Genomic DNA, 15,851 nt, shown 5'->3' with positions numbered 1-15,851 from the left:
TTCTTATAACATGTAATATATACATGATGTAAGTATATATGTCATGTAGTAACATTCTTATAACATGTAATATATACATGATGTAAGTATATATGTCATGTAGTAACATTCATAATAACATGTAATATATACATGATGTAAGTATATATGTTGTCTTCACTGGCCTTCGTGTCTACCCAACTCTAGTAGTCGTGTGAGTCCACAATATTACCAGACTTTGCTTCACTTTCCTTATTGGATGATTGAACAGATATGACCTTTTTACAATGTGCTATGTGCACCCAGGTTGGTCTTTCCGCTATTTTTACTGCTGTCGGGGTTGTTAACAGTACCTGGTACGGTCCCTCCCACCTTGGAGAATGCCACTGTTGTCTTTTAACACTTCTTATCAGAACCCACTCTCCTGCTTCCACTAGGTCTGTTATCTGTGGAGACACAACAGGTTTACTGTTAGTTTCTGTTTCTTTTAGCTTCTCCAGCATCTTGCGCATATAATCTGCTAAGTTTGGTTCATCATTAGGTTCCCATTGATTTTTGACATTTGGTAGCTGATAAGGTCTTCCAAATATTATTTCATATGATGTGAAGCCTGTTGTACTTGTAATGTTCATGTACATGTTTACTAAATCTATACATTGTGTCCATGGACGTTTTGTTTCTTCCATACATTTCTTTAGTCTGTTTTTAATTGTTACGTTTGTCCTTTCCACTAGTCCTGCACTTTGTGGATGATAAGCACAGTGGTTTTTCAGATCAATGTGGAATAATGATCCTATATTCTTGATTAATGGATTTACAAAATGAGGTCCATTGTCACTGTATAGTTTTTTAGGTATACCATATCTTGGTATTATATCTTTGCATAATGCTTTTGCTACTGTTAGCGCATCTGCTTTTCCTGTAGGAAATATTTCTACCCATTTTGAGAATGCATCTACTATGACCAGACAATACTGTTTTCCTTCACTCTCATTTAGTTCAATAAAGTCCATGCATACATATTGGAACGGGTGTTGTGGTTTGGGGAATTGGCCTCGTTGTGGGCGCATATTCCCTTGTGGATTGTGCCTCGTACAGGTCATGCATGACCTACAAAACATTTTTTCGAATAAGAATTAAAGGCCTACTGAAATGAAATTTTCTTATTCAAACGGGGATAGCAGATCCATTCTATGTCATACTTGATCATTTCGCGATATTGCCATATTTTTGCTGAAAGGATTTAGTAGAGAACATCGACGATAAAGTTTGCAACTATTGGTCGATTACAAAAAAGCCTTGCCTGTACCGGAAGTAGCGTGACGGGCTCCTCACATCTGCACATTGTTTACACCAGCAGCGAGAGCGATTCGGACCGAGAAAGCGACGATTACCCCATTAATTTGAGCCAGGATGAAAGATTCGTGGATGAGGAACGTGAGAGTGAAGGATTAGAGTGCAGTGCAGGACGTATCTTTTTTCGCTCTGACCGTAACTTAGGTACAAGCTGGCTCATTGGATTCCACACTCTCTCCTTTTTCTATTGTAGATCACGGATTTGTATTTTAAACCACCTCGGATACTATATCCTCTTGAAAATGAGAGTCGAGAACGCGAAATGGACATTCACAGTGACTTTTATCTCCACGACAATACATCGGCGAAGCACTTTAGCTACAGAGCTAACGTGATAGCATCGTGCTTAACTGCAGATAGAAACAGAAGAAATAAGCCCCTGAGTGGAAGGATAGACAGAAGATCAACAATACTACCAAACCCTGGACCTGTAACTACACGGTTAATGCTTTCCAGCCTGGCGAAGCCTCGCAATGCTGTTGCTAACGACGCCATTGAAGCTAACTTAGCTACGGGACCTCGACAGAGCTATGCTAAAAACATTAGCTCCCTCATCTGCTCATCAACACCCGTGCTCACCTGCGTTCCAGCGATCGACGGCGCGACGAAGGACTTCACCACGATGATCGGTGCGGTCGGCGGCCCGGAGACGGAGGAAGTCAACCCAGACAGGTGAGGACAGCGGCGTGGTGGCGGACGGCGTTGTAGCTTTCGACGTCACCCCGGCCGCCATCAGAGTCGGCAAGAAACAAATATTTCCCCAAAGTTACGTACGTGACATGCACATAGCGACACGCACGTACGGGCAAGCGATCAAATGTTTGGAAGCCAAAGCTGTACTCACGGTAGCGCGTCTGCTATCCAACTCAAAGTCCTCCTGGTTGTGTTGCTGCAGCCAACCGCTAATACACCGATCCCACCTACAGCTTTCTTCTTTGCAGTCTCCATTGTTAATTGAACAAATTGCAAAAGATTCACCAACACAGATGTCCAGAATACTGTGGAATTATGTGGTGAAAACAGACGACTTAAGCTGGCCACCGTGCTATTCCAAAATGTCTGCTTCAACCCTTGACGTCACGCGCAAACGTCATCATACCGAGACGTTTTCAGCCGGAAGTTTCCCGGGAAATTTAAAATGTCACTTTATAAGTTAACCCGGCCGTATTGGCATGTGTTGCAATGTTAAGATTTCATCATTGATATATAAACTATCAGACTGCGTGGTCGCTAGTAGTGGCTTTCAGTAGGCCTTTAAAAGCATAGGTAGTATAATGCTTCTGTATAAGGGTCACCATCCCTCCTGTTGAGACATGAGTACAACCATGACTCAATACTGCTACCCACTTATACAGATTTTTTGGTAGGATTTGTTTATTGTCTGGACATACTTAGATGTCTTCTTTGTTCAATGTGGCTCACATTTTTTATCCATTGATATTTTTCTTTGGAGGACTTTGTTGCTGCATGTCTTTTAGTATATCATTATTCATGTCGCTAGTTTATAGTTGGAAAACTTGTATTTCTTCTTTTGCTGTTTTGCTGTTTTGTCCGCAAACGCATTTCCTAGTGATACGGTGTCTGTTCCGTTGGTGTGTGCTGTACATTTGCATATTGCTATTTTAGCTGGTAGCTGTACTGCTTTTAATATGTTTTTTAATAGTTCTCCATGTTTTACAGGTTTTCCTGTTGACATTATCATTCCTCTATTTTGCCAGTGTTGTGCAAATGTGTGCACTGTTGAGAATGTATATTGGCTATCTGTGTGTATTGTAACCTTTTGATCTTTCATTAATTGACACGCTTCTATTAGTGCTACTAGTTCTGCAGCTTGCGCTGAGTAATTTCATGGTCATTTGAGAGCTTTCAACACTTTAGTTGCTGTGACAACCGCACATCTTGTTCTATTTTTTTTCCATCTTCCCCTTTTCATGCAGACCCGTCTACAAACAAGACTTCTCCCTCCGTGAGAGGTTGGTCTTGTAAGTCAGGTCTGGGTTTAGATGTTTGTTCTGCCAACTGTTGACAGTCATGTGGTTCTCCGTCACTGGGGTCAGGAATTAATGTTGCTGGATTAAGTGTTGTGCATCTCTCTATTGTCACACGTGGTTGCGATAGTAACGTTGCCATACAGGATAAGTATCTAGCTGGTGATAAGAACGTTAGATTAGTTTGTAGTAATAGTGCTGACACAGCATGAGGCACTTTTAGGGTCAATGGGTGGAACAGTACAATTTGACTACTGCTATCAACTGCCATGGATGCTGCCACCACAGCTCGCACACACTGAGGAAGTGCGCATGCTACATTGTCTAATTTAGATGAGAAGTAGGCCACAGGCCTTAGTTTAGCGCCATGTTGTTGTAGCAACACAGATGTCATAAAATGGCCTCTGCAGTCTACCATTTGTATGAAGGGTTTGCTATAGTCTGGTAAGGCTAACGTTGTGCTAGACACTAATGTTCTTTTTATTTCACAGAATGCCGCTTCAGCTTTTGGATTCCACTGTACAAGTGATGACATTTTTAGATCTTTTTCATACATTAATTTACTTAATGGAGCTACTATTTCAGCGTAATTTGGTATCCAACTTCTACAATAATTAGTTAATCCTAGAAATGACATCATTTGCTTCGTTGTTTGTGGTTTTGGTGCTTGTAGTACTGCTGTTTTTCTGCTTCCCACAATAGTGCGTCCATCTTTGTTTAGAGAATGTCCTAGATATTTTACTTCTGTTTTGCTTAACTGGAATTTTGTTTTATTTACTTTGTGTCCTTCACTGTGTAGATGATTTAGTAATGCTAATGTATCTTATCTACAGGTTTCCTTATCCTGTGATGCTAATAAAACGTCATCTACGTTTGACTTCCTCCTGGAGGGTCGAATTTGGACATGCTTGCATGCATTGCTTGTGAATAGATTGTCGGACTTTCCGCATACCCTTGAGGTAGTCTTGTATAGGTGTATCTTTTCCCTTTATAAGTAAACGCAAACCAAAATTTACTCTCTTTATGTATTTTTATCGAGAAAAATGCATTACTGTTATCAATCACTGTGAAATGTGTCGCATCCGTTCTTAGACTGTTCAACAATGTGTATGGATCTGGTACACATGGTGCACGTTGTATTACTGCATTATTTATCGCTTGGAAGTCTTGTACCATTCGCCATCCCCCTGAGGGTGGTTGCTTTTTAACAGGAATATTGGGGTATTCCATGGTGAGTCCTCTCATTCTATTATAACTCCTGCTTTGATTAGATCTTCTATTACAGGTTTTATTCCTTCTAATGCATCCGGTTTTAGTGGATATTGTTTTATGCATGGTCTATATTCTTTTTTTGGTCTGATTTGTACTGGTTGTATATTTTAAATGTTGCCCACGTCGGTAGGTCCTTTTGACCATAATCCTTTTGGTATTTGGTCTAAAAATACTTCTTCAGCTTCAGTCAGCAGCAGATGTCAGTGTTTTGCGTCGGGTTCCAGATGTACTCCACTTTGTAGAGTTACAGTCCAGAACAGACTTGTTTTTGTCATTCCAGTTTCTCTATTTACCCATGTTTTGTCTGAGGTCTTTTCCCAATTAGTCAGATATTCTCCTTTCGTTACTAATGCTCCTGGATCTTTCCATTGCATGTCATAATCTTTGTACAGTGATATATGTGGTGCAGTATACATTCTGAACATGGGTGCAGGTAGATTTACAGCCACTGCAGCTGCTGCTTCCCCGTCAGTGTACAGATGTGTCAGTGTTACTTTTGTTGGAGTCTCTTTCTCTAATTTCTTTTGATAGCCAAAATCTGGTCCGTCTCTGTACCACATGGTCACATGTAATTCATCAACGTTGATGCTGTCTTCTATCGTCACATGTTTCTTTCCCTCATTTAGCAAAGCTGTTGCTGTGTTTAATGGAGGTGTATTTTTCAGATCTAGGGAGTACAATATTTGGGTCCTCCTACTCCTTCCAGTACGCATATGTCTCGTCTCTCTAATTGGTGTCGTCTTTTAACAGTCATTCCTCCTTCATAATCTGATACTATCGCTAATCCTAGCACAGTCATCACGTCTCGTCCTAGTAGGTTTACTGGACAGTCTGGGAAACTTACGATTGGCATGTTACACGAGTTCCCTAACGGGTCTCGCAACCATACTTTTTCTGTTTCTGCTACTGTCACAATTTCATCACTTGCTGCTCTTGCAGAAATGTTGTTTCCACTTAGTTTTATTCCTGGAAAATGTTCTCTACATGTAGTTCTACATGCTCCGGTGTCACACAGAAATTAGATTTCTCTGCCATTTACTTTGATTATTATTTCCGGTTTTCTTCCTGTTTGCTTATCTAGGTTTTCATAACTTAGTATGTCCTCATGATTGCACTGGTAATTTCCTTTGTCTTTTGTCTCGGCCTTTGGAGGTGTGGGCTTCACCTGACCTAGTCATGCTGAGTAACCCTGGTTGTTGTCTTTCATGTCAGGACAGTCTCGTGCGAAATGTCCTTCTTTGCTGCAGCACCAACATGCAGTAGGGTGTAACTGCTGCTGTTGTTGTTGTCCTCTACCTAAGTTTCTTCCACCTCGACCTGGTCCTCCTCGTCCTCTAAACTGTCCTCTACCACGTCCTTTATTTTGGTTGTAATATATTTCACTATTTTCCTCCTTGTGGTAGAATGTGTCAGTGCCTGCTTTGGCTTTCTTTCTGTTTGTATCTTTTTCTGCATGATTTATGTATTCATCCAATGTTCCTGTGGGGAATCCAATGTAATGTTTGTTCACCTACTCATGTATGGCTTGTCTGGAGTTTGCATGCAGAATATGTTTTAGTTGTTGTTGGTAGGGTCCTTGTGGATCAGCACTTTCATTTAGTCCACTGTGTTGTTTAAATGTTTTTTCCAGTCTTAGTTTATAATCTTCAAATGTTTCTTCATCTTTTTGTATTGTTCTTCCCAATTCAGTGTAATTCGCTCTCTTTTGGAACCTTTGTTCAACTCGTGCCATTGGGTCTAGCACTCTATTTCTTAGTTCGTCATGGTCATGCTCTAATGGTATTCTTCTTCCGTCTTGCATGTCTAGTCCTATGGGGTCCCAATTGCCTCTTACTTCTTGCCATTTCGGCCCCAATGCAGTCAAACAGGTAGTCTGTGTCTCTATCCCGTTAAGGTGATAGGATCTGCGGAGGTTTTCCATTCCCTCGAGGAACTGTGTTACATCCTCGGTGTATGGTGTTATCTCTTCTAATGCTTCTTTAACATCTACCAACGTCTATGTCCTGTGTACTAACAGTGTTGGGTCTTGTCCTTGTTCTCCTGCACGTGGATTAGCCACTTCGATTAATGGATATAATTGTCCATTGTCAGGATTATAGTCTCTAGTTGGTGTTTTAGGTTTGGGCGAAAACACTACCCCTTGCTTTCTGGACCATTTCCTGTCTGAGTTTTTTGGGTCCCTTTTTGATCTTACTGTTGGTTGTTCCGATACACTTTCATTGTATGGCGGTGGAGTTTGTAATTTGTTTAGGTCTGGATATAACGGTGATCTACGTTTTGTTGTTGTTGGAGCGCTGGGTGTGGCGGCTTCTGTCTGTACTTCTTCCTCACTTGACTCTTCCTCACTGTCTTCCCTTACAACTTGCCTACTTCTTCTCCTAACTGGGCCTGTCTCATCATCTTCTGCTCTATGAAAAATAAGCTTTTCGTCTCTTAGCCCTTTCTTTTTCCTCTCGTCTTTCTTTTCTTTCCCTTTCTTCCTGTTCGTTCTTTCTCCGTCTTCTCTACTTTGAGCCATCCTCATCCAGCACTCCGTGTGATCCCAGCCCATTCTGGCCAGTTTCTTTCTGTTGTTCCCACATTTTTGTACAATTGATTCCCGCAGTTTTAGTGTATCACCTACTTTGAGGCATCCGGTAAATTCATGTTTTGAGATCCAGTCATCGAGAAATTTCAGTAAGTCTAGGTTAGCTTTTTCTACTGCTTTCCAGTCTTTACATTTTAACTCATCTTTTGGACTAACCTTTGGTTTACTTGTCCCTTTTCCCATTTTGAGAATGTAAAGTAATCCGTCGTCCCCTACAGAGCCAAATTTATAAGGATTACTTTTGTCTTTGTTGTAAGATAGTGGTTGAATTTATTATTGTGGTACACGTCGCTTCTACTGGAGGTTGCGCACCAGTAGAGGTTTCTTGCCGAGAGCGTCCACAATAACCCACTATTTGTTTCTCACAACTTTTAGTACGGAGTGATCGCCTAATGGATATCACTCCCACACACTACCACGTTCACACCTTTCACACTCGTTTTACGGAATTTTCAGTTTTCGCGGACCCTGCCGTCCTTCAAACTCACACTCGTTTTACGGAATTTTCAGTTTTCGCGGACTCTGCCGTCCTTCAGACTCACACTCGTTTTACAGAATTTTCAGTTTTCGTGGACTCCGCCGTATATGAATGATAATAGAATAATTTCAAAATGGGTTACCAAGGCTCCTAATTTGACTGCTGACATATGCAGTAACATATTGTGTCATTTATAATTGTACTATTTTGTCAAAACAATTATTATTAATGTAGGGACGGCGTGGCAAAGTTGGTAGAGTGGCTGTGCCAGCAATCGGAGTGTTGCTGGTTACTGGGGTTCAATCCCGACCTTCTACCATCCTAGTCACGTCCGTTGTGTCCTTGGGCAAGACACTTCACCCTTGCTCCTGATGGCTGCTGGTTAGCGCCTTGCATGGCAGCTCCCGCCATCAGTGTGTGAATGTGTGTGTGAATGTGGAAATACTGTCAAAGCGCTTTGAGTACCTTGAAGTTAGAAAATCGCTATACAAGTATAACCCATTTATCATTTATCATTACTTGTTTATTCACTGTTAATATCTGGTTACTTTCTTTGGGAAAATAATACTGGAAATGATGTAATATTTTACTGCATATATCAGCAACTAAATTAGGAGCCTGTGTAGCCTGTTTTAAAATGGTTCTATTAGTAATTGTATATGAAATAATATATCGCAAAATCATATTTAAATCATATCGTTCATCCATAGTAAAAAGTCCTGTTGTCCTTGTTTGTTTTTCTTTTCTTGTAATTAATGTTGTAAAAAGCAGCGTGTTTGTGCATCACTGAGATTTCAAGACAGTTCATACGATAACTTGTTTTTCCTAAGTGCATGTAAAAGTACTGAATGCATTGTGTGACTGAACAGAGATGGATGTTTCTAAAACGTGTTTGTCTTCTTGTGTCCTGCAGACGTCTGTGAAGAACATCTTCTCCCTGAGCAACAGAAGTGGAGCTTCAGGATGGAGCCACAGCCCTCCCACATTAAAAAGATAGAGGAACACCCACTGATCCCCTATTTTAAAGAGGAAGAGGATGACCCACTGACCACTCACATCAAAGAGGAAGAGGAGGACACACTGATCCCCCATTTTAAAAAGGAAGAGGAGGACCCACTGAGCCCTCACATTAAAGAGGAAGAGGAGGAGTCACAGACCCCTCACATTAAAGAGGAAGAGGAGGAACACAGCATCAGTCAAGAGGGAGAGAATCTCAAATGGTTGGAGGAGGTTGATGTCACCAAGATGCCAGTGACTGGTGTCCCTGTGAAGAGTGAAGATGATGAGGTCAAAGGTGAAAGTGAGGAGAAGAGAGAGGCGGAGCCTCCAAGCAGCAGCTCAACTCAACACATGACAACAGAAGCTGATGGAGACCACTGTGGAGGATCACAAGCAGACAAGCTCTTAGCTCCACTATCAGATAGTGAGGACACAACGTCACACTCTCCTGACACTGATGATGAAGACTCTAAAGATGATAAGACATGTCACACTGACAACACACACTTCACATGTTCTCACTGTGACAAAACTTTTAATCACTATCGTAATCTGAAAAGACACATTGGTACACACACCGGAGAGAAACCTCATTCCTGCTCAGAATGTGGTAGAGATTTTAGACTGAAAGGCATGCTGAAAGAACATATGAGAATACACACAGGAGAAAAACCTTTTTCATGTTCAGAATGTGGTAAAAGTTTTATAATAAATCAAAAATTAAAAGTACACATGAGAATACACACTGGAGAAAAACCTTTTTCATGTTCTATCTGCGGTAAAGATTTTACTCAAAAGCACCATTTCAAAGTACACATGAGAATACACACTGGAGAAAAACCTTTTTCATGTTCAATCTGCGGTAAAGATTTTACTCAAAAGCATTATTTCAAAGCGCACATGAGAACACACACGGGAGAAAAACCTTTTACCTGCTCAAAATGCGATAAAAGATTTACACGAAAAGAAGACTTAAAAAAACACATGAGAATACACACTGGGGTAAAACGTTTTTCCTGTTCAGAATGTGGTAAAAGTTTTCTAACAAATCAACAGTCAAAATCACACATGAGAATACACACTGGAGAAAAACCATTTAAGTGCTCAATTTGTAGTAAAGTATTCTCCCAGAAAGGACATTTGATAAACCACACAAAAACACACACTGGTGAAAAACCTCTTATATGTTCAGTATGCGGTAAAAGTTTTATACGAAAATATCATCTTATGCAACACATTAGAACACACACTGGTGAAAAACCATACTCCTGTTCAAGCTGCAACAAACGCTTTTGTCAGCGAGGAAATCTTTCAGCACACATGAGAACACACACAGGTGAGAAAGTGTTGAGTTGCAGTGTGTGTGGTGAAAGATTCTCTTCTAAGTACCAGTGTAAGAAACACAAGTGTGCTGGTGAGAACAGCAGCAGCAAATGAAGATGCAGGATTTGAAATAAACTGTCAAAACTTTAACTTTGACTTTCTAACAACATCAGCACATATAACATGTGTGACATCATTGTTGTGTGTGTAACACAATCTTGTTAATATGATTCTAACATTTATAGATTAGACACTTCAGATTAGTGCTTTTATTTCAGTCAAGTACATGAGTTAATATACACATTTGTGTACTTTAAAATGAACAGAACAATTTGACTGAAATTGTGAGAATAAACAGTACATAAAATATGTTACATACAATAAACATTTTATGTGTAGATATTCATAATTCACTTTTATACTTACTCATAATAGTTTTTTGTATACGTTTTTCGAAATAATGAAGTGTTACATATTTTATTTTCTATTTGTGGATAATTCCATTGATGTACTCTTTTATATGATATACATATTTGTTTTACATGTGTTCATACCTTTGCTTTTGAGTACACATAAATCCCTCTTAGTTCATATTTACTGGTTCACATCTGAAACATCTTCTGGACCACTTCTGGAAGCATATTATTATTTACTTTATACATCATTTGAAAAGTTGTCTTTTATACAATTTTAAAATGTGTTACTTTATGAATCATTTGTTGGGTCTCTATAATCCATTCTATTAATTATCTTTATTACTCTTTTGTTATATGAATATTGTTGTGTGATTGTTTTATATGTATGTCCCCAGACCTTTATGCAATAAACAATGTATGCTTCAACTAAAGTTGGGTACAATAAATTTAGTTAATATTTGTAATTATGTATTTTATTCTATTTAGTATTGCATTCAATTTTTTAAATGTTTTCTTTATATGATTTATATGTATTTTCCAGCTTAGTTTTTAAGTTATATTCCAAAAATGTGATTACCTTTACTCCATTTATTTCAATATTATCCATCATAATTTGTGTTTTACATTTGTATAATATCCAAAAATGATATATTTAGTTTTATTGAAGTTTAGTGACAGTTTATTGATGTGCAGCCATCTTTTTGTGGTCATATTCTCTCTGGATAAAACAAGATGAGAGTTAATTCAGGCAGTGAAGAATGGAAGGTTATTATATACATAATTATATATAATTACACTCAGTAGCGACAATGACACTTTCATCCTGTTCATTTGAGCAAAGAAAAAGAGTAAAGTAAAATCTGCTAAACAATAGAAGAAAATTAACATCAGCGGTCAATATTCCAACATTGTGAATCTGAGCTATCTTGATGGAGGAAAGATGAAAGCACATGTACCAGGAGCAGCAGCATTAAGAGGAAACATTTCAAATGTACTTCTAGAAATGTCAATGAAGTGAAAAAAAGAGTAAAGGTGTGAACATAAAAGACTTCAGACTAATAGAGGAGTGAAAACATTTATTAAATGATTGTATGTGTTTGATAAAACAATGGCTGTTGAGCTGTGAATGTGAATTACAAAGTGAGGGAATATATCCCACAACCACGACAGTGTTGTCTCTTTTCTGACTTTCTTGATAATTCTATCAACATTTAAGAACTACGAATCAACAGAAGATAGTTTATTTCCAGTTTTAATCAAACTTATTTTTAAGTCACTTTTGATCTCTCCCGTGACATTATTCTTCTCTCCTACAACGTCCATTGCAATGGATTATGTAAACGAGGCGATGTCGTCTTCTAGGACAGCCAATAGCTGTGTTCCTTACTGAGGAGTTGGCAACACTGATCCTACTAGTTGGGGAGAGATGGACCTCTACTTATATATCCTGTATAAAACTGGGATTGTCTTTAAAGGCCTACTGAAATGAATTTTTCTTATTTAAACGGGGATAGCAGATCCATTCTATGTGTCATACTTGATCATTTCGCGATATTGCCATATTTTTGCTGAAAGGATTTAGTAGAGAACATCGACAATAAAGGTCGCAACTTTTGGTCGCTGATAAAAAAAGCCTTGCCTATACCGGAAGTAGCGTGACGTCACAGGAGGAAGGACTCCTCACATTTTCCCATTGTTTACAATGCAGCGAGAGAGATTCGGACCGAGAAAGCGACGATTACCCGATTAATTTGAGCGAGGATGAAAGATTTGTGGATGAGGAAAGTGAGAGTGAAGGACTACAGTGCAGTGCAGGACGTATCTTTTTTCGCTCTGACCGTAACTTAGGTACAAGGGTTCATTGGATTCCACACTTTCTCCTTTTTCTATTGTGGATCACGGATTTGTATTTTAAACCACCTCAGATACCATATCCTCTTGAAAATGAGAGTCGAGAACGCGAAATGGACATTCACAGTGACTTTTATCTCCACGACAATACATCGGCGAAGCTCTTTAGCTACTGAGCTAACGTGATAGCATCGGGCTCAAATGCAGATAGAAACAAAATAAATAAATCCCTGACTGGAAGGATAGACAGAAGATCAACAATACTACCAAACTCTGGACATGTAACTACCCGGTTAATGCTTTCCAGCTTGGCGAAGCTTAGCAATGCTGTTGCTAACGACACCATTGAAGCTAACTTAGCTACGGAACCTCAACAGAGCTATACTAAAAACATTAGCTCTGCACCTACACCAGCCAGCCCTCATCTGCTCATCAACACCCGTGCTCACCTGCGTTCCAGCGATCGACGGAAGGACGAAGGACTTCACCCGATCATCCGTGCGGTCGGCGTATTGGCATGTGTTGCAATGTTAAGATTTCATCATTGATTTATAAACTATCAGACTGCGTGGTCGCTAGTAGTGGCTTTCAGTAGGCCTTTAAAGGCCTGATGAAATCAATGATGAAATCTTAACATTGCAACACATGCCAATACGGCCGGGTTAACTTATAAAGTGCAATTTTAAATTTCCCGGGAAATATCCGGTTGAAAACGTCTATGTATGATGACTTTTGCGCGTGACGTCACAAGGTCAAAGGAAGTATTCGGACCCAATGTGTCACCATACAAACTGCTCTGTTTTCATCGAACAATTCCACAGTATTCTGGACATCTGTGTTGGTGAATCTTTTGCAATTTGTTTAATGGACAATGGAGACTGCAAATAAGAAAGTTGTAGGTGCGATCGGTGTATTAGCGGCGGACTACAGCAACACCAACACCAGGAGGTTGTGTTGTGTTTGAGCAGGATAGCAGACGCACTACCGTGAGTACAGCTTTGGCTTCCAAGCATTTGATCGCTTGCCCGTACGTGCGTGTCGCTATGTGCACGTCACGTACGTAACTTTGGGGAAATATATGTTTCTTGCCGACTCTGATGGCGGCCGGGGTGTCGTCGAAAGCTACAACGCCCGCCGCCGCTCTGTAGCTAAGTTAGCTTCAATGGCTCGTTAGCAACATCATTGTTAAGCTTTGCCAAGCTGGAAATTATTAACCGTGTATTTACATGTTCATGGTTTAACAGTATTGTTGATCTTCTGTCTATCCTTCCAGTCAGGGTTTTTTATTATTTTGTTTCTATCTACATTGGAGCCTGATGCTATCACGTTAGCTCCGTAGCTAAAGAGCTTCAACGATGTATTGTCGTGGAGATAAAAGTCACTGTGAATGTCCATTTTGCGTTCTCGACTGTCATTTTCAAGAGGATATAGTATCCGAGGTGGTTTGAAATACAAATCCGTGATCCACAATAGAAAAAGGAGAGAGTGTGGAATCCAATGAGACCTTGTACCTAAGTTACGGTCAGAGCGAAAAAAGATACACTGCACTGTACTCTAGTCATTCACTCTCACATTCCTCATCCACAAATCTTTCATCCTCGCTCAAATTAATGGGGTAATCGTCGCTTTCCCGGTCCGAATAATCTCGCTCCATTGTAAACAACGGGGAACTGTGAGGAGTCCTACCTCTTGTGACGTCACGCTACTTCCGGTACAGGCAAGGCTTTTTTTTTAATCAGCGACCAAAAGTTGCGAACTTTATCGTCGTTTTTCTATACTAAATCCTTTCAGCAAAAATATGGCAATATCGCGAAATGATCAAGTATGACGCATAGAATGGATCTGCTATTCCCGTTTAAATAAAAACAATTCATTTCAGTAGGCCTTTAAAGTTAACTGGTCCTGAAGGTACCTTGCATGATAAACATGTACTTTGATATAGGCATGTACCTTGGTGTTAGATACATACACTTTGATATAGGCATGTGCCTTGGTGTTACACACATGTACTTTGATATAGGCATGTACCTTGGTGTTACACAAATGTACTTTGAAATAGGCATGTACCTTGGTGTTACACACATGTACTTTGATATAGGCATGTACCTTGGTGTTACACACATGTACTTTGATATAGGCATGTGCCTTGGTGTTACACACATGTACTTTGATATAGGCATGTACCTTGGTGTTACACAAATGTACTTTGAAATAGGCATGTACCTTGGTGTTACACACATGTACTTTGATATAGGCATGTACCTTGGTGTTACACACATGTACTTTGATATAGGCATGTGCCTTGGTGTTACACACATGTACTTTGATATAGGCATGTACCTTGGTGTTACACACATGTACTTTGATATAGGCATGTACCTTGGTGTTACACACATGTACTTTGATATAGGCATGTGCCTTGGTGTTACACACATGTACTTTGATATAGGCATGTACCGTGGTGTTCCACACATGTACTTTGAAATAGGCATGTACCTTGGTGTTACACACATGTACTTTGATAAAGGTATGTACCTTGGTGTTACACACATGTACTTTGATAGAGGCATGTACCTTGGTGTTACACACATGTACTTTGAAATAGGCATGTACCTTGGTGTTACACACATGTACTTTGATAGAGGAATGTACCTTGGTGTTACACACATGTACTTTGAAATAGGGATGTACCTTGGTGTTACACACATGTACTTTGATATAGGTATGTACCTTGGTGTTACACACATGTACTTTGATATAGGTATGTACCTTGGTGTTACACACATGTACTTTGATATAGGTATGTACCTTGGTGTTACACACATGTACTTTGATAGAGGAATGTACCTTGGTGTTACACACATGTACTTTGAAATAGGGATGTACCTTGGTGTTACACACATGTACTTTGATATAGGCATGTACCTTGGTGTTACACACATGTACTTTGATATAGGCATGTACCTTGGTGTTACACACATGTACTTTCATGTACCTTGGTGTTACACACATGTACTTTGATATAGGTATGTACCTTGGTGTTACACACATATACTTTGATATAGGTATGTACCTTGGTGTTACACACATGTACTTTCATGTACCTTGGTGTTACACACATGTACTTTCATGTACCTTGGTGTTACACACATGTACTTTCATGTACCTTGGTGTTACACACATGTACTTTCATGTACCTTGGTGTTACACACATGTACTTTGTTATAGGCATGTACCAGATACATGTTTTTACACCATTTCCTTACTGTGTACAAAACTGGAACTATTTTGCATGTATGCTGGTGTGGAAGATACAACAAAAGGAAAAGGGGATGGAGTCAGAGGTCACCAGCACATGGAGGAGATCAGCCTTTACCACTGTTTCAAGTGACATAATAAAGGGTTTACACGTCACCTTCGACCAACAAACAGAGCTTAGTCACAGGTCTCAGGAACACACCGATGCTGGTCCTCAACCGGGCCTGTCGAACCCGTCCTTGGTTGTCGTTAATCACGTCGCTCACACGGCCCATCGTCCATGAATTTCGTGGGGACGAGTCATTCACAATAAGGACAATATCATCTTTGCTGATATTCCTCTG

At 39.8% G+C, this 15,851-nt stretch overlaps 1 protein-coding gene across 1 annotated transcript in view; it reads left to right on the top strand.

The window, feature by feature from the left end:
* The window catches only part of LOC133640879 (histone-lysine N-methyltransferase PRDM9-like), a 56,208-nt gene extending 45,423 nt beyond the window's left edge, over positions 1–10,785 (top strand). The window contains exon 6 of the mRNA XM_062034561.1: positions 8,574–10,785. Coding sequence (XP_061890545.1) covers positions 8,574–10,096 — 1,523 coding nt within the window. The 3' untranslated portion in view covers positions 10,097–10,785. The remainder of the gene's footprint in view (positions 1–8,573) is intronic.
* The last annotated feature ends 5,066 nt before the right edge of the window (positions 10,786–15,851 follow it).

This window comes from Entelurus aequoreus, linkage group LG23 (assembly GCF_033978785.1).
Source record: "Entelurus aequoreus isolate RoL-2023_Sb linkage group LG23, RoL_Eaeq_v1.1, whole genome shotgun sequence".
In the NCBI taxonomy this organism is placed as follows: Eukaryota; Metazoa; Chordata; class Actinopteri; order Syngnathiformes; family Syngnathidae; genus Entelurus; species Entelurus aequoreus.
Note: the sequence above shows the minus strand (reverse complement) of the source record. Positions and strands in the feature narration are given on the sequence as shown.